The following is a 27,874-nucleotide window of genomic DNA, read 5'->3' on the forward strand; positions in this document are numbered from 1 at the left end:
CGAAGACCGTTTTAAAGCGGCGGCCCTGCTGTGCATCAGCAGCCCTGCCGTTTACGATATAGCCATCGGGTTGTGCTCACCAACAGTTATCGGAGCCATTTCCTACAGCGATCTCACGGCCAAACTAAACAAGCCGACTTTATAGCGGCCATGCGACAGGCCGCCTGTCTCTGTAAGTTTCACGATTTAGAAGAGCGGCTTCGCGACTGGATCGTTTTTGGTCTAAGCGAGCAGCGGCTGTGACAGAAATTACTCACGAAACCTACAATGAGCCTGCAGGAGGTTCTGGATGAGGTCCTGGCATACGATGTGGCCAGCGACTCAGGCCAGACCACTCACCAACCCAGCAGCACCTCTGGGGGATCAGTCCACCATGAGAGCGCTGCGTACGGTGGAGCAGACGGAGACGAAGCAGCTGAAATTGATGCGGTATACCGGAGGCCGGATAATCAACAAATCCAACAGCGCGGAGACCAAGAGGCCCATTGGCGGCCAACGCCATCGCAAAAATACACCGGAGGGAATGGTGCCAAAACTACCTCTGGAGGCGGAGCAACCAGTCCCAAGTGTGCCGGCTGTGGAGGGAACCATGTGAGGGCGGCCTGCAGATTCCATTCGCCTAAGTGCCGGGTCTGTGGAAAAACAGGCCTTCCAGGGCTCACAGGCCACCTGCCTATCTCGCAGACTATGTACAATCTTGAGGGGGGGACAGGCCTAGAGTCACATCATGGGTTGCCACTAACCATTGTAACTGCAGGAAATATTTTGCATGATGTTTTGTATTAAATATACTGTTTGTTCTTTTAAGGGGGAAGGGGTTTAAGCAGCAGCTCAGCAAATACCACCGGGTGGCGCTGTACCATCACCATATTGGCTGGTTAGCTTTCAGCGGGAGATTCAGATGAACGGATTGGCCGAGAGCGTACCTGGCTTTGGAAATAAATTTTGTGAACTTTTGTGAATTTTATGCAGAATTGACTTGGGAGGCCGGTGTGTGGTGTAGTTGGTTCACATGGTGTAGTAAGATGGAGGGTTTGTTGTCACTGTGTGTTGGGGGGTGGGAGCACAAAGGAAGGCTCAGCTAATCTCAATGTACACACACTGTAGTTGTACTTTGACAATAAAGGTTCATTTCATTTCAAAGTACAACCATTTATACATTGAGATTGGCTAAGCCTCCCTTCGTGCCCCCACCACCCAGCTTACAATGACACAAACCCTCCATCTTATTACACCATGTGAACTAATTGCACAACACACCGGCCTCGCAAGTCAATTATGCATAAAGTTTATAAAAATTATTTCCCGTTCAAAAGCCTAACAGCCCATGGATAAAAGCTGTTCTTCAGCCTGTTGGTGCGGCTGGCTATACTCCTATATCTCCTACCCAATGGTAGGAGAGTAAAGAGGTACCGTCCAGGGTGTGAGTAATCCCTGAGAATTTTCCTCACTCTTCCAAGGCAGTGAGCTCTAACCCTCTCCCCCCCCCCCAGAAAATCACCTTCCAATGACCCTGACCTGATATAATCTCCCATCACAAGACCCATTACCAGCCTCCCACTGATGACTCACTCCTGGCCCACTAATTCATACCCTCTAACTACCTTTACCTGAAGTACCTCCCCGTCACAAGCCTCTCTCTGATGACTGACACCTGGCCCATCACAAGATCCTCACTTGACACTCCCACACCTGAAGCCCTTATATAAGTGGAACACCGACACAGACAGCTGAAGATGTTACCTAATCTGGTAATGAAACGTTTGAAAACCAACCCTAAAGCTCGGAGAATGAACCTTCACCCTCATCCTACACCCGAGCTATGGATATTCGCCACTATTGTAAGTTTATATCTATTCCATACTGTCAATAGAGCATGTCTAATAAAATGGTTTTTGAAATCTACCTTAACTTTTTATTTTGCTTTCTTTTTCATTCTTTACTTCTTTCCTTCTATTATTAGTTTTTATTTCTTTCTTTAATTTTTTAAATAAGGTTGCCAAAAAAAATCAGTTCTCAGTATGTTTCAATGAAGAATAAAAATGGAACATATCTAAAATGATCTATGTGTTTAAAAATTTAATGAGCTGAAAGTACTTTTTAAAAGTCATCATTTGTTTTAAAAATGTACATGATTTTAGTAAAATTCAACTGTTTTAAAATGCATCAGCACTCACTTGCTAGTGAGTAATCTCATCACCATCCAATCTCGAGGAAAGACACTCATCTTCATCAGATTTCGAAACACACAGAAAATCTTCAGAAGAAATTCCTAGTAAAAACCAAGAAAACAATGTTAAAACATTACTAGCTGTGTTTTGAAGCAAATATGCACCTTCAACAAGGGAAAGAAAAGTTGTAAGTTTCAAAATGGGATGTAAAATCACTTACAGATTTATCTCCAATAGCCCTAAGAAAAAGGCCAGGGCAAACTATTTTTGAAAACTCTAGGAACTTTCCAAAATTGACTCGAAGTAAATAAATAAAAGATATAAAGAAGAATTTTAGAGATTATCAGAATCATCTTCAGGGTATAGCTGCTGCACACTAGTCAAAGATAAGAAAAAGTATTCTATAATAGAGCCTCCTTGAAATCCACTACCTCCAGATTGCTAACCATTTTTTTTCAAAGGGAATGTAATTTGTTTTTTAAAAATAAAATTCAAACTGCCTTATGATCTGTCATCTTAATAACAATGGGCATATGTGCTGTATCTGGATTAGGTTAGAATTTGTTTCTTTAAAACAGTCTATTAATGACTAGGAGTACACTTAGATCTCCTCAAACTCATGGTATCAGAAAATTCAATGTCACCAGCATATTAATAATTTGTTGTTATTGCTGTTAGCTGCGAAGTCGTGTCCGACCCATAGCGACCCTATGGACAATGTTCTTCCAGGCCTTCCTGTCCTCTACCATCTTCTGGAGTCCATTTAAGCTCACCCCTACAGCTTCAGTGACTCCATCCAGCCACCTCATTCTCTGTCGCCCCCTTCTTCTCTTGCCCTCAATCTTTCCCAGCATTAGGCTCTTCTCCAGTAAGTTAATAATATCAGACTCCAAATTTCTTTATTGCTGAATCTTTATGATACATAGTGTATGGGAGAGTAACATGAAACCTTGGCCACAGCTTCTTGCCAATTAGCATTAAAACATGTGGGAACTTAAGAATCAGCTGGTGGAACTTCTACATAGTATAGCCTCTACTTTTTACCACCTTCCTGTCTGTATTGTTTTTCCTCTAAGGTTCTTTACATTAGTATTCAAATAGGAAATCTGCCAAGACTAAAACATTCAAGGACAATTCTTTTAGTTACTTAGTCAACATCAAACTGAAAACTTTAAAAAATATTATTTATATATCGCTTCATATTTAATAAATATGTTAATTTAAAGTATTAAATATTTAATACATATTTTATTTTAAAGTATTTCAAATCATTCTTCGGGTGTTTACCTTTCTATGGGGAGTTCACTGATAGCAGAATTACAATTAAAAAAAGAACAAAAATATGAAGCATCAGTGAAATAATATCAACACAAAAGTAACATAAGCATGAGTACTGCATCAAATAGATTCTAGCCTAAATACAGTAAGTATAATTAGATTCAACTCTATTAAATGGTTCAATTATTTTTTTAAAAAAATATACATGTCAGCTGACACAGGAACATCTAACTGCTAATGGATTTGCAACCTCAGTATGCATCTAGGTCAGCTGCAATTTACATATCTATTGAGTGCAATAGGCTCAGTTCCCAATCAAGTATGCATGATAAAATAAATAATATGGAATGGCTTTGAATCTGTGACAAAAGAGAAAGAACAGACTTCTACGTAACCAAGGTCATTCTCAGCATTCCAGAGCTACAAGATGTACATCAGCACAAAAACACAGATGGGAAACATAACTAGACTACATTTATAATGTATCTACATTTATAATGTATATACCTTTAGCTCATCTTTACTCTGAAAATTTTCCAGTAGATGTTGAAAGTGAGTGTCGGACATCTGACGAAGTAGAGACAAAAGACAGGATACATATTCCCCCTGTTAATTTCAGAGAATAATTATTTTAGTGGAACCATTATATTCACAAGTCTAAATAAAAACATTAAGTTGGAGGTATAGGAAAAAGTTGTAGGGACTGAAAATGGAGCGATATTTATGAAATGAAATGCTATAAAATTTTCTCCATTCTTCTTCTCATGTCTGTACTTTTTAAATAAATTCATACTATTTAGAAAGTGTTCATGTAAAGAGATGTGTAATGGTATGCGGAGATATCTTGGGGGAAGAGGGTAAGAGAGGCTGTCTAGGAAACAATCAGACAAAAGAGGTAGGAATCCACTTTCTCAGTCAGAGAAAGAATCCTAGAACGGACCTGCCATAATGGAGCAAGCAGGTAAAAGTGGCAGTGGGCAGTTTGGACTTGCAAGATGTTGTTAATATAGCCTTAACAAGAAAGTAAATTTAGCCCAGAGAGTAAATTGTCTAGTTCACCCACGGGGGCTGACAAATAGCCACCAAATCAAATTAAAAATGGAATACAGAATAATTAGAGGCTTAAAGGATGAGAATTTGCTTTTCCTCTCTGCAGTGGAAAATATTTTTTTTCTGAAAGTTCATTCATTCATTCCTATAAATAGGACTTTGAGGGTTTTTTTTCCTATTTATCATAGCAGGCAATACAGCACTGTTTTCTACCTTTCTCATTTCAGTTGAGGCTAAGTTCACGCAACACACTGTCCAACCTCATAACAATAATATGGTGTAAAATTCCAGTCATGTATTTTTTTACTTAAGCACCCGCTAATTATTATAGCAAATGCCTTAGAAATAATTAAAAATATAACCTAGAATAATAGGCTAAATAAACTTAACAGCAGCATGGCTACAGTTCTTAGCTTCACCCTGAGAGTTCAGGACAGTTATTTTTAGTTTTGTAGCACAAAGAAATGAATGAATGAACAAAGAATGAATGAAAAATGTAGTAAACTAGAGATGAGAGGACAGGGAAAGGGAGCAGGCTAGATAAGCAGGAAATAGAATTTGATGGTTAGTTACTAACAGTGATTTCAGCTGTGCATTGTGGACAACGCTGCCCTCTTACCGCCTCCTGAGATTGTGATTTACTCATAATAGTCAGAAGAGTTTGTAACAGTACATCCAGGAGGCTCTCCACCATCATTTCTACCTCCTCAATTACATCTGTCTCCTATAGTAAACAGTTAGAACACAAAGAGTTAACATCTTATAAGATGGAAATGAAAATTTTTGAAGTTGCTTTTGGCTGCCTGTTCATTCATTTATGTATGAGGTTTATAGTCTAGAACAGCGTTTCCCAACCTTAGGAACTTGAAGATGCGTGGACTTCAACTCCCAGAATTCCCCAGCCAGCTATGCTGGCTGGGGAATTCTGGGAGTTGAAGTCCACGCATCTTCAAGTTCCTAAGGTTGGGAAACGCTGGTCTAGAAGACAAGAGGGGCTAGAGGACAGTGACTGTTTTGATGGGAACACAGGGAAAACTTGAAAATAGAGCCACTTAGTTCTATTACTGTATTACTAGTTTTTAGTTTGCTTTTATCTACTTTTCGACTAATAAAAAGGCTGCTAGAGGAGATTATAAAAATTGCACTAGGTTTTTGCTAGAACCTGCTTTCCAGACTTCCAATAAAGGATACAAAACACAAGAAAGGAGAATGGGAAAGAAAAAAAATGTATTACCCAAGTCAGGATCTCTAAAAAGGTGAAATCATGGCAACTAGACCAAGTTGCCATGATTTCACCTTTTTAAAGATACTTTTGGCCTGGATGATTGAGTCTTCACTTACATATCTAAGTCAGGATGGTTATAAAAATGTATTTTAACCCATTTCATTCTAGGCTTAATGCCCAATAGTCATTCTTATCTTTAAAACCCATAATGATGCAGTCCTATGGTCCCAGACAGAGCATCCCAAGAAGTCATAGTTACATCAAATTTTCTCCTCAGAAATCATAATAAAGCCCCCCCCTTTGTTTTTAACACCATATTTATTTAAATCTACAATAATTGATATTTTGTACTCCTAGATCAAATGTTCTTATAATAATCTACTACCTGATTAAAGACAATTGATTTACTGTATTACTTTAATATTTTGCATTCAGTCCTGTTCACAAACAAAATTCTATGATTAGTATTATGCCCAGCTCCCCCTTTTAAAATATTTTCAAACGTAGTATTTTGGGATATTGTTAAACTTCCTTTGGGTATGCTTGATACTGACTTTAAGATATTATAGTCCAAACCTATTTTCAAAACATGTACATCAGTGCTAAAGGTTCTACTTAAATAGCCATCTTTGAAGGTAGATGGGAATATATCAAATTAGCAATTTTAGTAATGTAATGTTATTGCTGTCATTATTATTTGCTTGCTCAGCAGTACTATCTATCCAAAATAAATTGAATAATTTTAGAAAAAAAATCAGGAAATTATTTAAGAGCCTAGGACATACCATACAGTAGTCTGGATTTTATATGTTACACAGAATTTTAATCATGTTTATTTTTCTGCTAAAGATGCAGAACAATTCTATATAGGCTGGCCAGTAGCCATATATCTTCTCTCAAGTAAATGTTTGAAAACTTTGTTAAGCACAATAACTAATGCACAATTTTCTGTCCTTTATGTAAAAAAACATGCATTCAATAATCCATTATACTAATGAGAAGTAGGTCACAACTATACTATGTTGCAAAAAACATATCATTTGAATTCTTCAGAGACAGATGATAGATAGATAGATAGATAGATAGATAGATAGATAGATAGATAGATAGATAGATAGATGATAGAAAGATAGAATGATAGACTTAGATTACCACGGAGCTAGTTTTGATGATAGAGAAGATACTGCTAAGAATTCCAGAGCAGATAAGCAACTCTTTTTGTTGTCTCAGATGAAGATGAATATGATGAAGGACCACAGGTAATAAGATTCGCCGGGATTCTAGGAATGGGAAACCAGAGGCTTGACATTATTTTACAGGAGAACTCAAAATACTGGAATGAGAAGCCTGCCTCATTTTAATTCACAAGTATATATAGAGAACCTGAAGAACTACCATTAATAACAAAGAAGGATGCAATAAAATTAATTGGACTTTTAATAAATAGTACAACAGTTTAATTAGAGGCCTCTATGAAACAGATTTTAAGGGAAACCCATTTTTATTCATTGAAATGCTAATTCTGAATAGCTAATTGTAAGCCACCCTGAGTCTTCGGAGAAGGGCGGGATATAAATGGAATTAAAATAAATAAATAAAAAATAAATAAAAATAATTTACAAACTGTTGCAAAAGGTTACATAGCACTTACAGTACAGTAAATAAAATGAGTAAATTATCTTTACTGGCAGCCTTATTTTCCTTCACTGTTTAATTAATATTGCTTCCCACAGAAGCTAAATTGTCAAAAGTCATGAACCTACAATATTATCAACCGTCATAGGAGATATTATTACATCAGGCAACAGAAATACTGGCTACCAAAAGTGAAGGAAAAGGCAATATCTAAGTAACATGAAATCTCTAACCGTTGATATTCTCACGTGAACCATAAAATACCGGATGACACTGAAAGTCACATTTATGTCCTCCTTCAAAATAATATTAGGTATACTTAGATATTTATTAGTGTGGATATATTAATTACTAACCTAAATGAATTCATACAATGCTTTCACTGTCTTTGTCTTTATTATTTTTAAAATTATTCTGAAAGTAAGACACGCTTGTGAACTTCAGGGTCCCTTTTCTTGATTCTAACAGTTCACTTAGGTTCAAAAGAAATGGTACAGATTTATGCACCAATTGCACCTATTCCTGGACAGGAAGGCCTTGTTCATAGTCGCTTGAGGACTTCCTGGTTGGACTATTGCAACAGGGCTGCACTTGAAGACCAAGCAGGTCCAGAATACAGCAGCACATGAAGTGTTTGGAACTCATATTGCACTACTGTTATGCAAGCTGCACTGGCTTAATTCCCTTTAAAGTCCTACTTGGCATGGGACCAGGCTATATGAGGGACCATTCTCCACTGGGATGGATACAGTAAGCATGGTACGGGTCCCATCCTTTTATGCTGTCATCTTAGGGGACCAGAAAACATGCCTTTTTCACAGCAGCCTCTGCCCTGTAGAATATACTTCTCCCTGGATCCAGCAGGCCTCTATTACTTTAGTTTTTTGGAAGGCCATAAAAAGCTGGCCCTTCCCCAAAATGCTAGAATAGGATGAAATAGGAACATATGGATGGTTCTGTTGGATGCATCCAAGGGGGATGATTGAAGTGTCAGGGTTTTTGTTTGTTTTTTCACTGTAGTGAGCCCCCCAGAGTTGAGTTCTTAAGATGGGAGGTCCTTATGAATTTTTTAAATAAATAAATTGAATAAGGTATCTTAGACTTCACCACTTTATTAAAAAATATGGACATCAGTTCCCTAACTAAATCTCAAGTATTTCTAAAACTGGTTACTGTATATACCCTAGTACAGAACCAGATATTAGTGTAAACACTATGACGAAGACATGGCTTTACTTTGGTGTGCTATAGCTATACAAGAATATTAATATGGACATAAATAAGGTTTTCAGGATCCGTTGTTTTTTTAAATTAAACATGAAAATATTTAATAATATTTAAAGAGAATGCTATGTCCTCTGTATAGAATGGGCCCTGACATTTAAAAAAATATTTCTTACTTCATTTCCTAATTTCCTAATCTCTTTATTTATTAGTAAACTCATATACCCATTGAAAAACAAATGAATGAGGGAAATTCAAAAATTATAGGACAATCTTCTCCCCATGTACATAAAAAAGAGGGAAAGCAAAAGCAGATGAAACAGTTCAAGGCAAAATCAGTGTTTAGGAACAATATGCAAAGTTGTTCAAAGAAAACAGAAAAAGAGGGAGTATAGTATTCTGGAAGATGTGTCTAGTTAGAATAGAAATATTATGCAGTATAATTTTTGTACATTAATTCTAATGAATCAACTTTTCAAAATATAATTTATTTTATGGTATTTTAGGGATACAGTAAATCAGACATGTCAAACTTGTGATGTCACATGACATCACGCAACATATCAGAACTTTTTCCCCACTGACAGCAATGGGGTGAGTGCGGTTTCCTCGTCACACATCCAACTGGCAAGACGGCAGTTTGACACCCCTGTAGTAAATGAAACCTAAAACAGTTTTATATATTATGTTCCTAAAGTGGCATAAAGCAAATTCTGTCCATATCGGGTATGCAAAGAGATGTATTATAATGATTAATATTATAACTGTTACCTGAGAAAGAAAATAAGCGACTGTCTACTGTACGAGCTATAGATTGCAATTTAACCACATCCATAGATTGTCCAATATGCACTGTACTGGGCATGCTCCCAAGAGTTCCTCGCACAAACTCTGCTACTTCCTGTACTGTAAACATCTGCAATAGCTCATCAAAAATTGCAGGGAAAGAATTCAATAGAGCAGCCTAAAAAAAATGGAAATATGAGACTTTTTGAACTCTTTTTGTAGTAATGATACCAAACAAATCCCTCTTTAAAGTTTCATGTTTCTATTAGAAAGATATTTTGGAAATTATGGCATTGTAACATGATTTCATAATACAAAGGAAGCCTAAACTACAACATCTTATAGATACTGAAGCACACAATAAAGACCCCCCCCCAGACTGCTCATGTCTTCTGAGTTGCATTCAGATCACATTTATAAAAACAGAATATTTTTGTGGCTATCACAGTTGATAGGGAAGTTCAATAGTCCTCTTCATACATTAAATTGTTTTAAATATATATGTAAGTAGGAGATGACACTACAATGCTTCATGAAATTAGAAAGCCATAGTATTGCGATCATCTTCAAACCAATATAAAAGCTAAAGAAGTCCCTGCAGATTTTATTCTGCTAGTTGTTGCCTATACGGGACAGTGCTCATCTCTGTTTCAAGGCCACTGACCAAGCGCTGTCTGAAGACATTTCTGTTGTCATGTGGCCAGCATGATGTCACAGAGCGCTGTTACCTTCCCACAGAAGTAGTATCTATCTATTCACATTTGCATGCTTTCGAACTGCTAGGTTGGCAGGAGCCGGGAAGAGGTCAGGAGATCATCCTATCGCGTGACACTTAGATCTCAAACCTGGGCTGCCGGCTTTCCCAGGGCTGCCGACAAGCCCAGAGTCTTAACCACTGAGCCACCACACTGCCCTCTTCAAACCAACATACATACTTTCAAATATTTTCTGCTAATATGAAGAGTTTGAAGAAAGAAGGAATGAAACAGAAGTATATAATCTGACTCTTACAGTTCAACTAATTATTATAATTTATATAGAGAAAGCAATAATTATGCACCATTATGGCAAATCATAGAAATAATGGCTTTTGAAAATATGACAATGTGCATTGTTCAATAGCTTTATGTTCATTTGTTCTTATATAAAATTGATAAAGGCTTCCAGAATATGATAGAATAACGGTTTAAATCTTGAGTAGCCATCAGCAAATCTTTATTTACAGGATGTTCCTAGAGTCATAGCAATCATATTTACAATTATTTATTCTCTTTTTCTGCAGCCTATTGTTGATCTGCTATAAAGTGAGAGGACATCCTAAAGCAATATGGGTTGTTGTAAGGAGAATCTGCAAAAATTAATTCCTGTCTCTTAGAGCAGTAGCTTCCACCATATTGCAAACTTACTTTCTTCTATTAAGACTTATTTTAGTGCTGGATAAGATTTTTTTTCAGCCCCAAAAGCACATTGTCTTATTGGAAAATTAATAAACTGTGTATCATCAGTGGAAGGACCAAATCACCAAGTGCCAAAGCCAAAATCAGCAATGAGCAAGTCACCCCACATTCTGTCTGTGTCACATGCATGCATGCATCTTGTGGTAAGATGGGCAATCAATAAATTTAAATAAATAAATAAATGACAATGATATTTTCATCCATCTAATTATATGAACTTCATATTAGTGCCACCCAGATAGATATAACATGTTAAATTTTTACTCTTTATTTATTCAATTTCTAGTCACCCAACTCAACCAAGTGACTTACTTATTTCAAAACTTCCCACTACATGCCATGTTAGTTTGTTTTAACTGCATTAGAGAAAGAGAGGTAAGTATGGTGAGAACTTTGGAAGTAAATTTTAATTTCCCAACAGTGACCTCCCTCTTTCATTCCTATTATAATAATTTACAGTAATTAGTCTTAGAAAACTATTGTCTCAAATCAAAGGCACTTCTGAGCTCAATTTCAATATTGGTGATAAGGAAGAAGAACAGGAGTACATTAGAAGATGAAAAAATTATCAGTCCTGTCCGATCCAGATGAACCTTCTCCTCCCTATCATCCTAGCTAAAGTTATCTTGAGTGGAAGCCCATTTGCAATACAGTGTGAATAGCTAGGAGGGAGTATTGGGGCATTCAAAAAGATAAGAATTAACTTTTTTGTTTCCTAGCTGCAACCTGCCCCAAATCTAATGATGGAAAAAGTGAACAATTCATTCTCACATCGCTCAGAAAATCTTTTGATAGATGGTATCATATGATACAAGTAACACATCTCCCTATGGTAAACAGTATTACCAGTGGGATTTGCAATAAGCCATAATTATGCCAAAATGGTTGTCCATGTTTCATGACAACATTGCACAAATAATGTAATAATGCAATGATGTCATAACATCTGATGTAAATATGTCTGTAGGTATCCCCATTGTGGATGCTTGTAAGTATGAGTGGACTATCCTCCATCAGCACTTGGCAAGCCAGAACAAACAGTTTATTATTTCCCCTCTTCTGGCTATTCATTTCTTTTTGTTTTATTTTATTTTATTTATAAATTATAATTAAATTAAAGATGGGTGGTGACTTCCATTGAAACATTTTAGAATTAATATTCTCAATCCAAAGAAATATAGACAAAATAAATAAAGATAATAATTAAATACCAAACCAAACAACCATTGTTATTTTAATTTCTTTATTTTTAAGATAAGTCAATTTCATCCCAGGAAAATATGCAGCAAATACTGCTATTATTTCCAGTGACAGTTGTATCAGAAGTGGTGATATCAAAAGACTTGTAATTAGAGAGAACATGATGCTCTTGGCTATTTCCATGAAAAAAAAAATAACAGAAAGAGATTAAAATAAGACCAAAATTCATTATATTTTCATTATTGGCTCTTATTGGCTCTACATGAATATTTAGTTGTTTACAATATGACATAAACCAAAACTCAATATTTAAGTTATTAAATATTCTATTAGATTTTTTGTTACTTTTTAATTATCATTATCATTAATATGTATTCTTTGAATTACCAGAGATAATCCAAAAGTTTGCCATAACTGATATAATTTCTCTCTAATGACTGGTGCTCATATTCAAAGTAATTCATGCAAACAGTAGAATAGTTCTTTGCAAATCATTTTATAGTTGCAAACATTGAAGTGTGCAATATATTTCAGATCTTTGTGCAGAAAAATGGACTGGATAAGGAAAAACACTCATTAGATACACCCATGATTAAATGTTTACAGGATATGGGGATAATTACTTACAGACTTAAATGATGGCCTTGCAATGCCACCACATTTTTGTGGGGCACATGTCACAGCTCCGCTCACCTGTCCTTCAGGCTGAGGGGCCTATGGGGCAATTAGGGTTAAGGGACAACACAGTGGCAAGTGGGAAACAAAAAAAGGTAAACTTTTGATGCATTAAAGTATTAAATAAGTTTTTGAATGATTTTTTTTTCAAGTACTGTGTCAGAGGTGAAAAAATAAAGTTAATGATTAGAAAACATTGCTATCAAAATTTTGTTTTCTTTAGAGAACAAACTATTATTGTTACTAGATTCTTCAGATTTATTTCTTTCACAAATGTGCAACAATATTAAGATTCTTCTTAAGACATATTAATAAGCCTGGAATACATACTGTATTATCTACTGGACAACAATTGAACATCTTAGCAGAATTCTCATGCTTGGGGCTTTTTAATGAGCCATTATTTTACTAGTAAAATATTTACAGAAAATGTTTATAAAATTGAATTGTGTTGAATGTGCCTGTGGGAAGAGATGGTGCATCTACTCAATAAAACATACTGAGCCAACTATTACTTTGCTGGTAAAATCTTTATAAAAATGTTTACAAAATTGAATTGTGTTGAATGTTTCTTTGAGAGGGGATGGTACATCTCAGTAAAATATAGGTTGTCCTGGTAACTTTAAATAACTATAAACTAGTCTCCAATTTTTCCTTCTGCAGAAAAGGGTTTTTTATGGTTTACAGTTGCAGAAACTGGAGGATAGATTATCAGGACCCTTTTCATAATGATTCAGGCCGAGACATGAACCTGAATCCACACTGATCACTTTTCTGTCATCCTGTAGCAAGAGTAGGATATTGGTGTAATCCTTCTGATTCAGTGTGTTCTCTTAGTCGCTTTGATACCATTGATAGTGATATTTTTCTGGACCACCTGAAGGGGTTAGGAATAGGTGGCACTGCTTCGTAGTAATTCTTCTTAAAGGGCAGTTCCAAACAGTGGTAGTGGGAGTTAAGAGTTCAAGCTCTATGGCTCTCTGTTGTAATGTGCTGCAGAAATTGACATCTTCTCCTCTCTTACTTAACATCTACATGAAGGTACTGGTGATGGTCATCCAACAGCACAAAGGCAGCATTGGTGTGTAGATGATATTTAACTGTGTATCTTGACTCCAGACAAATAGAAGATATGGCTGAGGGTTTTATCCCAGAGCTTGGAAGCCATAAAACTGGATAGGAATAATAAAAAGAGTCTGGTTCAATCTCAACAAAGGGAAATAATTTTCAGTATAGAAGCCCTCCAATTCCAAAGATATTGCATCTTTGACTCTGGATGGAGTTGTACTTCCCTTTCAGTGTTAATTCATAATCTGGGGCTTAACCATAGCTAAGAGCAGATGGCAACTGTGGTTAAGAAGGGCTGTTACATTGTTTTATCTTGTGCAACAATTATAGCCTTTCCTGCATTAATAGGCTTTGCCCAGTCACTTAACCCTTGGATTTCTCTCAGTTAAATTATTGCAATGTACTCTGCATGAGATGGTCATTGAAAACCATCCAGAAATTTCAATTGCTTCACAATAAGCAACTAAAGAAGTTTTGGACGCCCAACAATTTATCCAAGGAACACCTCTGCTTTGAGAGCTACACTGCTTATCAATATTGTTCTGGGTGCAATTCAAGATGTTGAGTGTCACCTTAAAAGTGCTTTATATTCAGGACTGGGCATCTAGGAACCACCTTCTCCCAGTAGTCTCTGCCCATCCTTTGAGATCTGAAAGTGAAGTTGTTCCAGTTGGCTTACACAGGCTGTGGGGTAATTTTTGTTACACCTGATGATTAAATGTAAATATGGGTTCTGGTTGTTCCCCAGGAATCTGGTGATTTATATTGCAATATAGCTGTTTTTAATTTTTAATTTCATTACTATTTGTGCTGCTCAGAGACAGATATGACAGAAGTAGCATGTAAGTTCAGTGAAACAAATAAATAGAAAACTGAAAAACTGATAGGAATGCAGAAGGATTGTATTATGGGTTCCTAGCATTTTCCTAGTCCACAGGTCGGCAACCCTCAGCTCCGGAGCCGCATGCGGCACTTTGAGCCGTCTCCTGCGGCTCCCAGTCGGCCGGTGCACGCGCACCTCTCCGAACGGGAGGTACGCGCGCACCACTCCGAACGGGAGGAGGTGCGTGCGTACCACTCCGAATGGGAGGAGGTGCGTGCGCACCACTCCGAACGGGAGGAGGTGCGCGCGTATCACTCCGAACGGGAGATGGTGCGTGCGCACCACTCCAAAGGTTTGGAGAGCTGCACGCGCACCTCTCTCGCACCTCCGCCCGAACACCCGTTTGGAAACCGCTGTTCGGGCGGAGGTGCACGCGCAGCTCCACCTGAACACCCATGTCGAGACCTGCTGGTGTTCGGGAGGAGGTCGGGCGGCAGTTTGGAGGTCCCAGGGGTGGCTCCAGCGACGCCCGTGCTGAAGGCAGCACCGCAACCCAGCGCCCGTCACCATGGAGACCCATTGCCGCTGGCGTGCAGGTGCGTCCACATAAAAAAAAGTGGAACCGCATGCATGTATCCACGCGTGCGCATGCACAAAAACCGTTTTGCGCATGCACAAAACATTGTTTTATGCGCATGCGTGGATGCACTTTTTTTAATCTGTGATGGAACCGGTTCCCAGTGGCTCTTTTGCTTTTTCAGGTTGCCGACCCCTGTCCTAGTCAATCGGTTATTTTCCTTTGAAAGGTTTTGGTACATTGACAAGTAATTCTATAATTTACAAACACACAAATAGAACTTTAGAGATTTATAACCTGTGTAAAGATGAGAGTCTCAGAGCTTCTGCTGTCCAAACTGAGTACAAATCTGATGGACTGGAAAAGTTCCTGGATACTGATTCTGAATTGTTCCTCCTCCATTCCACAAGTAGCTCTGGAGTAAAGGATCCGAGACTGAACAATAAACTTGAAAAGATATTCCAATGCCTTAAGAACAGGAGAGGAATTAGGGGAAAAAAGAATAAGGGGTTTATAAATAGCAAGAGGGGAATACATTAAGTATATTATTAATATTCAAATTCTTATCTTTTATATGAAGGATATTACTATTATTAATAAACTCATTTGCTGCCCAACTCAGAGTTTGAAGCGACTCTGAGTGGTGGATAGATACATATTTATTTAGTTAACAATCAATAAAATAAAAACAAAATTTAGCATTCTCCTTCAAGAAAGCCATTTGCAAAAATAGCAGGTTCCAAGAATTTGAAAAAAAAACCCATACAATCTATTGTTAGTTGACAAATTATGGCTTGGTATTTTTTATCTTAGTAGGAGAATAGCAATAATGTAATTAATATTTACATATATTAAGTATGAACCAAATAGACAAAATGGGTTAATATTTTTTAAAGAAAAACTTGATGAGATCTGGACAGCACTGTAGTGCAAAAAGGTTATTCAGTTTTTTAAATTTGTTTTCCAAGTTTGGACATTAATATTATTTTTTCTTACTATTAATTATGAATGGATTATTAAGCTTATGTGAGAAATAACATGGAGGAATCCAACTGTTATCTGTATGTTTGAAAAGAAATTGCACCTTTCAGCAAACCTTCTTGTTCCATTGTTGATGAGTGAGTACATTTTTATTCTGGTGTTTTTCCCTAGTCTTAAATTAATCTACTGACTCAGCAACAATAAATCTGATTTGTAACCCATTTTAAGCTCCAAAATTTCACCTTAAATCAATATTTTGAGGTAAGCATTTAATTCTAAATAGCACCACTGAAGATCGATATTGCTGGAAATCACTGAAAAAAACTCATTAAATAATATATTATTTAATTTTCATTCCTAATTAAGTTTTGCCCTTAGAAAAGCAATATTTTCTTTTTAAACTGAGTAATATTTACATAGAATACATACCCGCATTGCTTCTTGAATATGATCCTGTCGTACTAGTTCAGCTGATCGATCCATATACCATTTCAAACAGCGGATGAGTTCTCTGAATAAAAAAATCACATTGATAGACATTTCAACAGGAGAAAAGCTCAAAGTGACAGATTTTTCTGAAATATATCAATATCTATATTTATACTTACATCTATTTATATGCATACATGTATGTTTCTGTATGTATATGTATGTATATATATGTGTGTACATGTATGTAACAAATTAAATAAACAAATGATGCTTTAGCAGCACAATTTTGATCTATAATCACTGGACTTTCAGTGGCTATGATTATACTCCGTTTTTAACTCTTTGCTATGCTGATTCTATAAACTAGGGGTCCCCAAACCCCAGTCCGTGGACCAGTATCAGGCCGTGGCATGCCAGCAACTGGGCTGCACAAACAAGCAAAACCCAATCCACAGGATGCAGGCAGCATACAAAACCACGCCCTCTCCGGTCCACAGAAAAACCTCTCTCCACATAACCGGTCCCTGGTACCCAAAAGGTTGGAGTCCTCTGCCATAAACTATTCTCTGTGAGAACTTAGTATGTGTAAAACCCCAAGCAAATGAATATCCTTTTCTAAATATCATTGTGTTGATATTAACATTTACTTAATAAACTGGCCTCCAAAAAGAGATGACTTACTTATATGCCAGAGCTCCTGCAAAGTGCTTCTGAATATAAGTGTCCATTACAGGTCGAAAATGAAAATATTTACTATCACGCAAAAGATTTATGATAAACACCTAAAAGAGAAAGATAAAAAAGAAACATATTAGACATACTCAATTCCAGCAACCGTTCCTTGTATGTTTTAGTCTCCAGTCTCCTAATCATCTTTGTTGCTCTTCTCTGTACTCAAAGTCTCAACATCTTTTTTACATCGTGGTGACCAAAACTGGATGCAGTATTCCAAGTGTGGCCTTACCAAGGCATTGTAAAGTGGTATTAATACTTCATGTGATCTTGATTCTATTCCTCTGTTAATGCAGCCTAGCACTGTGTTGGCTTTTTTGGCAGCTGCAGCACACTGCTGGCTCATATTTAAGTGATTGTCCACTAGGCCTCAAGATCTCTCTCGCAGTTACTACTATGGAGCAAGGTACCTCCTATACTATACCTGTGCATTTGGTTTTTCTTGCCTAAGTAAAGAACCTTACTATGGTAGTTGTGGATCCACAAGTGATTAAAAAAGTTTTGGAAAAGTTTCAGCAAGTAACGCGGCAAAGGGAAATAGTATCTTAATTTTAATAAAGTATTGAGGGGAAAGTGCTCTCACATCTTGCCTCAGAATATTGACCTGTCAGAAATATTTTGTGCTTACCAAAGATTGAAAGACCAGAAGTCCATATTTTTCTGTGTTATCATCCAGAATCACAAACAATGTATCCAGAATATCCTGTAAGAACTGGAAAAGCACAGGGATTTTTACATCTCTTTTTAGAAAGTTCTAGCAAACCAATTTCATAATTTTCTGACATTATTTGTAAGTACATTTATTATTCTCTTTTAATTCTAAAGTACAATATTATATAGAAAATCAAAACCAGATATTCTGAGCAAATTTAATTTTTTCTAGTCCTCAATTTGTTTTATGAGCTCTTTTTATTAAGTCAAATCTGAAGCAAAAAATCCAGATTAATATTTTTGACAGGGTTTTCATATGGCACTAATGAAGTATTAGAGGTTGGATCTTGCTTGTTTATTATTTATGTATTTGATAACACCTATGGTTATATGTATATATTTATATAATATAGGCAATCATATACACATTTTATATTTTTTAAAAATTAATAAGGATCTATAAATAGACAGGATCCACAACAAGAACAAGCATACAACATGATGGTAAAAGTGAGGACAAGAATGCTGGCAGGAAAATGTTCAAATGGCTTTGGGGAAAATTTTCCAGCCATTTGGTGTAAACTGATAATTTTAATCCTTGAGTTACGACTGCAGTTAGAACTGAAATTCTTGTCACTAAGCAATGGGGTGTAAAAGGTGATGTCATGTGACCACATCACTTAGTAACAGCCAGGGCTTTTTTTGTCATAGAATGCTCAGAACGGAGTTCCGGCACCTTTTTTGGATGGAAACTTATAGGGTAGGCAAGGCGGGTTGTATGACATGTGTGAGTTCCGGCACCTTTTTCTTTTACAAAAAAAGCACTGGTAACAGCAATCCAGAAAATCCTACTTGTCATTGTAACCCCAGATGCGCAGATTGTCAAGACTAAGCATTATTTGTTAGCCTTATTAATACTATATCACACATTTTCAATACATGTGATGAAATGTGCACCTGGGAAAGGAGTGGGGAAGGGATCTCGGCAAGAATACCATGGTTTCCCCAGGAGGAGACTGTACATTCCAGCCCAGAATAAAAGTCTGTGCACTCCTGAACTAGCTGGGGGAGGGAGGAAGAGAGGCTACACCTAGAATCTCTCAGAGTATATCTATTAGGTTAAAAGGGTACAGCTTTAGCCTGGCAAGATTCTTTCTATTAAATCGTATTGGACTAGATGTCACAGTATCGTCTTTTGGACTGGGACTGACAATATACTGTACCAGTGTTATTTTTTTTTAAAAAATAGGGCAGTAAAAGATTTGAAATAGTTCTGGGTCCTCCGTATCATTTTAGTTCATAAAGTAATGAAGAGAATTTGACTTATCACTTCTTACATTGGTGATTAAGGTAATCACACTGAGATTTTATTTATTGATAAATACAGTACAAATATTAATCAATCTTTCCCCCCCTAAAAACAATGAGTTATTGTAATTAATTTATTAAAAATAGCTTAGACCAAATTCAATACCTTAACAATTTCTTCACCGCTAACTTGGCGTAGTCTACCTAAAATATCCATTACACGATCTGGATAAGCTTTCCATTTCAGAAGAGCAAGCAGGTCCACTGTATATAATAGAAAGGAAATAATATAAGATGATAGAGGACAGGAAAGCCTGGAGGAACATTATCCATGGGCTCGCAATGGGTCGGACACGAGTTCGCAACTAACAACAACAAAGTATATAAATAATAGTACTTATTTAAAACACTCTGAATACATTGATAGCAACTTTTTGTGGATTTTTATGAAGATCATCTAGTCCTGGGCATGAACAAAATATAAAATATATTTGTTAAATAATTTGAGAAACTATTGGACACAACTGTGATTAATACTTTGCAATTTCATTTATATTGTTCTCTTGTTTTCACAGTATGTGAACTAGAAACATTAATTCAAATGAAAGTGCACTTCACTATTAATTTGATAAGGGAGAAAAAATGCTGCTGGATATCTATAAGAAATTTTGCTTCCCAAAATGAATTCAATTACAGAAGATCATACATTATATTAGTATTTTTAAAAATACTAAAAATATTTTTAAAAATTATAATAATCATGAAGTCTAAAAATAACTTAGGAAAACATGTTATTTAGCAGGATTTTTCTCTTCTTTCAAGGTATGTGCTATCAGATCATTATATTTCTAATATTTTTCCAAACTAAAAATTATTTGCTTCCTTTTTAACTCTAGGAAACACCATTAGGTGTTTTTGAAGGCTACAAAAACACATAATCTGAGCTATTTATTTGTATATGAAATCATGTGATTTTGTTACTCATTAGTTATGTTCACTCATAATGATAAACCAGAATGGATTTTTTACAGTCATGATCATTGAACAAACTGCAGTGTCTTCTATATTGCATAACTAAAACATAACGGCATAACATACTAAACCAGATTTTAAAATGCTGTCTAAACAACTTTAATTTAGTAAGTATTGTAGGAATATGTCCTATCTGGAAATGCTTGATGTAATTCCAATAGGTGGCAGCATCTAGACAAGTTGGTTGATCTTGGAAAAAACCTGTCCGTAGGACAGGACCTAATTTATACTTGGAAGAGAAATCAGGAAAGACTAACTGGAATTTTTTTTTTGCCAGTCACATAAATTTTTGTTGTCAGGAAAACTACGTGGGCATATCCATGTGATCACCAGGAGTCAAGGTCAATAGGAAAGAATCATTGCTTCTTTATCTGTTCTGCCTGAATCCAAATGGTAAAATATTCAAGTGGCAGAAGGTAAATTTGGTCAAATGTTTAGAGGACCTGCTTAATTAAGTTAGAATGTGGTTTTTGCTTGTTTATTTGTAGAAATTTTGGTGAGAAGTATTATTGTATATATAGCTGCTCTTACAGTGTAAATTGGAAGCAACCAGCTATCTTGCAAAAAGAAATAAGGAAATAAGAATGTATAAGCTAACTAAAATTTTGTTTTCAAATTAATACTAGAAAAAAATAAGCATTAATTTGTTTTCTGAGTTACTCTATTAAACAACAGTTACATAAAACAACTATAATCTAGGCAAGCCAGATAATTAAGAAAACAGTTTATTTCTTACAAATGTCCATTAAGTTTATAGACATTAAACTATTGGAATGTATTAAACTATTATGAAAACCTGAGCTTTGTTACCAATCCCTGAAGACACAGGTTGAACATAGAAAATGTAGCTTCTTTCTGCATTCATAGGTGAAATACTGTAATACTGTAAACCACCTAGAGTGCAATAGGATATATATTGGCAGCATATACATTTCATGAGTAAATAATAAATTTTCAAGGCTACTTGTTATGAATTTGTACACTAAATACTCAATTCTTTGAATTTTTCTATTAAAATAATAAATTATATTTTATTTACAATTGTGATTGGGAAGTTAATCACAGCAAAGTATGTATTTTTAATGTGAAAATGTGTTTCATAACTGTTTCATACACATAGAAACAGAGTCTTTCAAGTACAGATACATGCTGCAAGTAACCACATCAATCAGAACCACCATATGAAAATCCATTTCAAGCATGTATATACAGTAGGTAAGACCATTATGCTTTACTGAAAAGTAGACTATGTATCATCTGTCTTATGAATTCTTGGAATAAAAAACTGCTGTACCATTCTGGGTAAGTTTGGTAGAAGACAGCTGAGTAGTGATTGAAAAAAACTCTTTGGTGCTGCGCTGAAAAATCAAGCTTGAAGGGATGTTGGGACAACCATTATAATCTTCTTTGCAGCATGGAAGACCCAAGTAAAGTGCATGGTTATTGAATGTGCTGTTTTCATCACACTGGAAATACAAGAAAATAAATTATTCAGTTTTTTATTTTGTTCTATACATTGTTACATTAATCTGATTAGGGTGAAGATTCATTCTCTGAGCTTGTGGGTTGGTTTCCGAACATTTCATTATTTTTATTTTTATTTTTTATTTTAATTCCATTTATATCCCACCCTTCTCCGAAGACTCAGGGCGGCTTACAAGCTTAGCAGTAGCCTTCATTCTATGTATATGCCTGCTTATTAGGGCTTTCACACACACCCCAAGCGGCATTATTACAAAGTCAGCTTAATTGCCCCCAACAATCTGGGTCCTCATTTTACCTACCTCGGAAGGATGGAAGGCTGAGTCAACCTTGAGCCTGGTGGGATGCGAACCCACCCTTATCAGGCTAGGTAACATCTTCAAAGAAGTTTAGGGGATGTCAGTGTTCTGTTAATAAGGGATTTGTGTGGTCAGCAAGTCTTGTGATCGGTCAGATGTGGATGTGTCAAGTGAGGGTTCTATAATGGATCTTGTGATGGGTCAGATGTGGGTGTTCCAAGTGAGGGTCTTGTAATGGGTCTTGTGATGGGTCAGCTGTGAGAGTCTCATAATGGGTCTTATGATGGAGAGGTTACATCAATGTGTTTGTTCCTGGAATTGCTTGTGGAGTGCCAGGCTTTGATGAACTCATGAGTGTGGCAGGTGCTAGTGTGGCCGATGATTTTTGTGTTGCTCCAATGGAAGCCTGGCATTCCACAAGCAATTCCATCAACAGACACATTGACCTACAACCAGCCTACGATCCCCTTAGAATCCAAATCAACCACAGAGCCAATGAGAGACATTATGGACCCTCAACTAACCCAAGCAAGCCTCAACCAGCACTTCACCTCTCAATGACCCTCACCTGATGTAACCTCCCCATCCCAAGACTCTCACTGATGATTCATATCTGACCCATCACAAGACCCTCACTTGACACACTCACACCTGACCCTCATAAGGCCTACTGACCACAGAAGAAAAACTGATATTGGCATCCCCTAAACTCTGCTGAAGATGTTACCTAGCCTGGTAAAAAAATGTTTGGAAACCAACTCACAAGCTGGAGAACGAACCTTCACCCTCATCCTTCGCCTGAACTACAGATATTTGCCACTATTGCTAATCAGACTATATTGAAAAGCAGCACTGATCCTATTCATGTATATGTTTTGCCTACAAATGCGTACAACATTCATTTATTAATTACATCATTTAGAATCAAAACGTTACACGTATCTGCCATTAGAATTAGCTTCCTTTAAATATCAGAATCAGAATGAGTACAGGGATTAAAATGTATTCCTGTGATCCCAAAATGCAACACTTTTCATTTATTTTACCTGTCAAGGATTCTAAATATCTCTTCTAGTGACAGAAAACAGTAACATTCTTTGCTAAATGGAGTATTTTTTTTGGAATCTGTATGTGATACTCTAGTCCACAGGTCTGCAACCCACGGCTCCGGAGCCGCATGCGGCTCTTTCAGCCGTCTCCTGCGGCTCCCGGTCCTCTGCCATGTGCAGTCCAAAAAAAAAAAAAAAGTGGGACTAAAAAAGTTCAACCAATCAATTCAAATATGCAGGGTAGGTGCATATCTCGCCTTGGCTCCAGTCAAACCCTGTTCTGCGCATATGCGCATGTACGTGCATGCGCACATATTTTTTGCGGCTCCCAGTTTTTCCTTTTGTGAGGGAACTGGTTCCGAGTGGCTCTTTCACTGTTTCAGGTTGCTGACCCCTGCTCTAGTCTATCCAAAAGCAGTAACAGAACACCCCAAAATGGTGAGTAAGGAACCTTTTTTTAATTTGTGTTAATATTATGCTCAGATGACTATAGTATAAAGCAAGAAAAAAGGAACCAAGATTTTAGTGATACTTTTCCATGATTAACTGCAATATTTTGACTGTTTATTTAAAAAAAGTTATCAGCATTCTTAGATTTCCAAAACTGCAAACTTTCATGTAACAGAATAACAGAATTGGAAGGGGCGTAGGAGGTCTTCTGGTCCAACCTAGTCAAGCAGATGTGTTTCTCGCATTAAATATAAGTCAAAGAGGGGATATAAACATGCAAGGATCAGAACACAAAAAATGAAGAATAGTACCTTATAAACATAAAGCTCATGAATATCATCAGATAGGGTAGTACCATCATCTCTCATTAATGGTGTAAATGCAAAGCCAAAGAGTTTCTTTTCTCCTTTATCTTTTGCTGCAAAAGCAAATCAAATGTTTGCACACATTTTTAAAATGACAGATTAGGTCCTTAGGTTATCTGTCACAAATGAAAAGTGAATATGCTATGGTAGTCACAGTGCACATGTATGACTAAAGAAGCCAGAGTTCAAATCCTCACTAAAGCATGCAGTTCAGTGGGTGATTCTGGACCAGCCATTCACAACGTGACATGTCATAAAGTTGCAAGAATAAAAAAACACTGCTTCCAACCAATTTCATACTTGCGCAGCTATAAGTTAGGTAAGTTCCTGCGACTATTGCTGGTTGACATAGGTGCAATAATTTACACTGTCATATATTTTCAAATTATTTCCTGCTCTATGCACTAATCTAATGAAAACATGCAAAATACGACAATAAGATCTCCTGCAGATATAGAAACTTGGAAATGCTTCTGGTGAGGGGAAAACCAATGCCTGCATTTTTGCAGAGGCAGCTAGATGTGAGATGAGGACTGTCGAAATTTTCTCTGGAAGAAAGAACTGGAGATTGCCCACAAGTACTTTGGACAGCTGATTTATATAAACAGACAGCAGAAGCTGTTATTTTTGCAGCCACCTGCAATCAGCTGGAAGTTGCAGATTCCATCATGCTCCCAGCCGTAAATGCACTTTTTCAGGACTCAAGGTTCAACGAAGCCTCATCTTTTTATTCACTTTGGAGCTTTACCTTTCTTACTGTTTTTTTTTTAAGATTGAAAAACCTTAAGAGCCACAGTCACTGGGTAGAATTCTCTTCGATCCATTTTGAAAAGAAAGAACATCACGTCTGTCCAGCTTTGTAAAATCTTTATTTTTTTTATAATTTCTTATAATATACAGCAAATATTGAAAAATTAAAAATACTGCATATAAAAATTTAAAAATACATTGTGGAATAACCTTTTTAAATTGAATTGTAAGAGATTTACTTGAGTTACTTCATGAAAATTACAAATGGACCTTGAAAGATGATAAGAACTTCTAGAAAAGAGGAAAAGATATGAAAAGAAAACAGAAGCTGGACAGGGAGAAGGCCTATTGGGTGTAGTAGAGTGGGGCTAAGGCCCAGGCCTCTTTGGCATGGTGGGACAGGAAGAGAGGCCAGACATTCTGGCACATGGAAGGCTTCTATACACTGGTGGGCCCTGTAGCTGGCCTAGGCCTCCCAAAGACTCCCCCATTCCCTGCGGTACCAGGGTTGGGTCACTGAGTGAAGCAGTCACTTGGGCATCTTGCTTAACAACCATTTCACTCAACGACTGTGGTGATTAAGTTGAGGGCTACCTGTATTTTGGTAGGTTTTGGTTTGTCTTATCTATTTAATATAATCCTTAATAAAAATTATGTAAAAATATTAACAAGTTATACTCACTGGAACAGTGTCTGAATTCAAAACGGAGGTGAGACCCGCGGAATCTGTCAATGGGAATTGGGAGCTTGATGACCTCTCCCCAGCGAGGGCTATTATTATGATAGAGAACAAACGAATGATATATACTTCTATTTGGCTCTCCTGAGCCTAAGCTAATGCAGTCCTAGAAAAAAAAGTACAAGGTAAGAATACTAAAATATTACAGTAAACATGATACAAGATACTAAGATACTAACAACCTCATGTTAACAATACAAGGATTCTGTATATTTTAATTAGTCTGTGTTGTGCATGTAGCCCATTGTGCCAGACTGTGAATTCACATTCCCAAGGGAAAGGGAGAGGGAGGGAGAGAGGGAAAGAGAAAGAGGGAGGGTCTGTCACGTGCTCCAGCTCCTTCCTCTACTGGACACAGAACACATTCGGTCTTCTGTCTCCAAAAAAGTCTCTGTGGAAAATTTGGTATCCCCACAAAACTAGAGTAATCCAGGAATCTTAAGTAAAGGATAATTTTGCTTTATGTCAGGTGCAAAAGACCAGGTCCACAAGTGAAGGTTCAATTAAACTGACTTATAGCTAAAGCCTATGCGCAGAAATTTCCCAAAAGTGCTTTTTAAAAGGCAACTAGACTTTCTTAGTTTATTTCCTTGAAAACATTCCGCTTCTCATCCAAGAAGCTTCTTCAGTTCTGATGGAATGTCAGTCAGTTTTTCCCCATTTTTCTCTTCCTTATATCAGAGGCTTAATTTTGGCTGGCAGAGGGGGCATGCTCAGACAAGGAATTCCTTATGCCTGAGTCTAGGAGGAGGACCTTCTCTGCCATGGCTCCTGCCCTTTGGAATATCTTATCCTCTGAGGTGAGATTGGCTCCCACCCTTTTGACTTCCTGCAAGACCGTGAAGACCTGGTTCTGTCAAATGGCTTGGGGCCCCAATAAAGGTGCATCATCACACTGGATGTGGTTGATGAATTAAGAAGCAATTCCATCTCCCCCCACCCCACCCCCTTGTACATCCTGTTCCGTTCCTGATCTTTTTATTTTGATTGTGATTTCCATTTCATTGTTGTAGAAATATTTATCTCTTAGGATTTTAATGTTTTAATGCTGTAAGCCACTCAGAGTCATTTTGATATGAGATGGACGGCAAACAAACAAACAGATAAATAAATAGCTGAATTTTTGATATTAAATTTGGTAACCATTTGCTGAGTTTCAGGTAGGAGAAACAATATCTAACCAAATTTAACAGTATCTAAAACAAGCAATAAAAGTAAGCTTGTCCAACTTTTTTTTAGCTTTGCTTAAATAGCATAAGAGGATATAGTTTGAATGTTATGGCAGGGAGAAAAGAACATACTGAATGAGGTGTCTTGGGGATAATAGGAGCCAATATGGTAAGGGTGTTGCTGTGATATCCTGGTGCCAAGCTGGAACTGCATCACAGTCACATCCTGACTGTCACAACCTGGGGTCAGACTTGGTACATATTTCCCTGGAGGCTGAGGCTGGATTATGGGTTCAAGTTGCTAATGTGGAAAACCTCAGAAAAATATTCCAAAATGTTTAGTTGACTGAGTCAAAGTAAGGACTCACAAAAAGGAAAGTAGTAGAAAGTACAGAAAATGTCTGTGTATACTTAGCCCAAGGTGGAAACAATAACAGCTTAAGTGTTAAAGCAATTCAGTACATGATCCATAAAGTTACGGTAATTACCACAAAAAGTTAAGAAGAAGCAAATGAGTGACTATCATGATTATGGATACACAGAGGGCTTTCCTCTGGGTGTTCAGCCTCTTCTCTGGGTTTAAAATCTATTGCTTTGCTCTAACAGGACCATGTGAGCATAATCTAAAATAGTTAAAATGGGTGAATACAAAAACTTAAAAATAAAACATTGTCTCAAAACCTCATACAGTAGATAGATTCTAGTATAATTAGGTAGAAGGCCCTTAAAGTGAAGACAAGATTAATTTCTCTTAAAAGGAATTGACAATAGACTATGTATACTTCTATACTGTAATATGGGTAGGGTGAATTCTTCAATATTATTACAATATTTCAGTGATTTTGGATTTTGGATATAAGAAAAGAGAAGATACAGTTTTTATAATACGCTATGCAATGCAATACCATTTGAAATGTATGGATTCTCTTGGGAGGGTTATTAGAATTCAACATGCAAATATTGTTTGGTAGTTGGAATCCTCATTGAAATCTGACCACAGTGTAAAATGGAGGAGAACTATGTTACGTTTCCATAAACATTTTGGTGCAAAGATGGAAAAGTGATGTAATAATAAATTAAATGGTCCATCTAAGAAACAGAATTGGTGCTAGATGTTTTGGGATAGAAAATACAGCAGATTAAATCATGCAAAAGAATCTTAAATCATAACATACCAGTGAAATAAGCAATTTTTCTAGCTGAAAAGTCTAGTTTTTGCTTTAGTTCATCATTAATTTAGAATAAAGATTTGATTAAGAATTTCAA

General features: G+C 36.6%; 1 protein-coding gene across 1 annotated transcript in view; it reads right to left on the minus strand.

The window, feature by feature from the left end:
* DOCK3 (dedicator of cytokinesis 3) overlaps positions 1–27,874 on the minus strand; it is a gene marked incomplete at both ends in the record, with an annotated part of 184,279 nt that overhangs the window by 82,356 nt on the left and 74,049 nt on the right. Inside the window, 13 exons of the mRNA XM_083354955.1 lie at positions 2,178–2,272; positions 3,957–4,055; positions 5,077–5,223; positions 6,877–7,004; positions 9,355–9,547; positions 15,467–15,637; positions 16,580–16,661; positions 17,264–17,364; positions 17,943–18,026; positions 19,440–19,537; positions 21,600–21,771; positions 23,897–24,003; positions 25,383–25,545. Coding sequence (XP_083211081.1) covers positions 2,178–2,272; positions 3,957–4,055; positions 5,077–5,223; positions 6,877–7,004; positions 9,355–9,547; positions 15,467–15,637; positions 16,580–16,661; positions 17,264–17,364; positions 17,943–18,026; positions 19,440–19,537; positions 21,600–21,771; positions 23,897–24,003; positions 25,383–25,545 — 1,640 coding nt within the window. The remainder of the gene's footprint in view (positions 1–2,177; positions 2,273–3,956; positions 4,056–5,076; positions 5,224–6,876; positions 7,005–9,354; positions 9,548–15,466; positions 15,638–16,579; positions 16,662–17,263; positions 17,365–17,942; positions 18,027–19,439; positions 19,538–21,599; positions 21,772–23,896; positions 24,004–25,382; positions 25,546–27,874) is intronic.

Source organism: Vipera ursinii, assembly GCF_947247035.1.
Source record: "Vipera ursinii genome assembly, chromosome: 2".
Lineage (NCBI taxonomy): Eukaryota > Metazoa > Chordata > Lepidosauria > Squamata > Viperidae > Vipera > Vipera ursinii.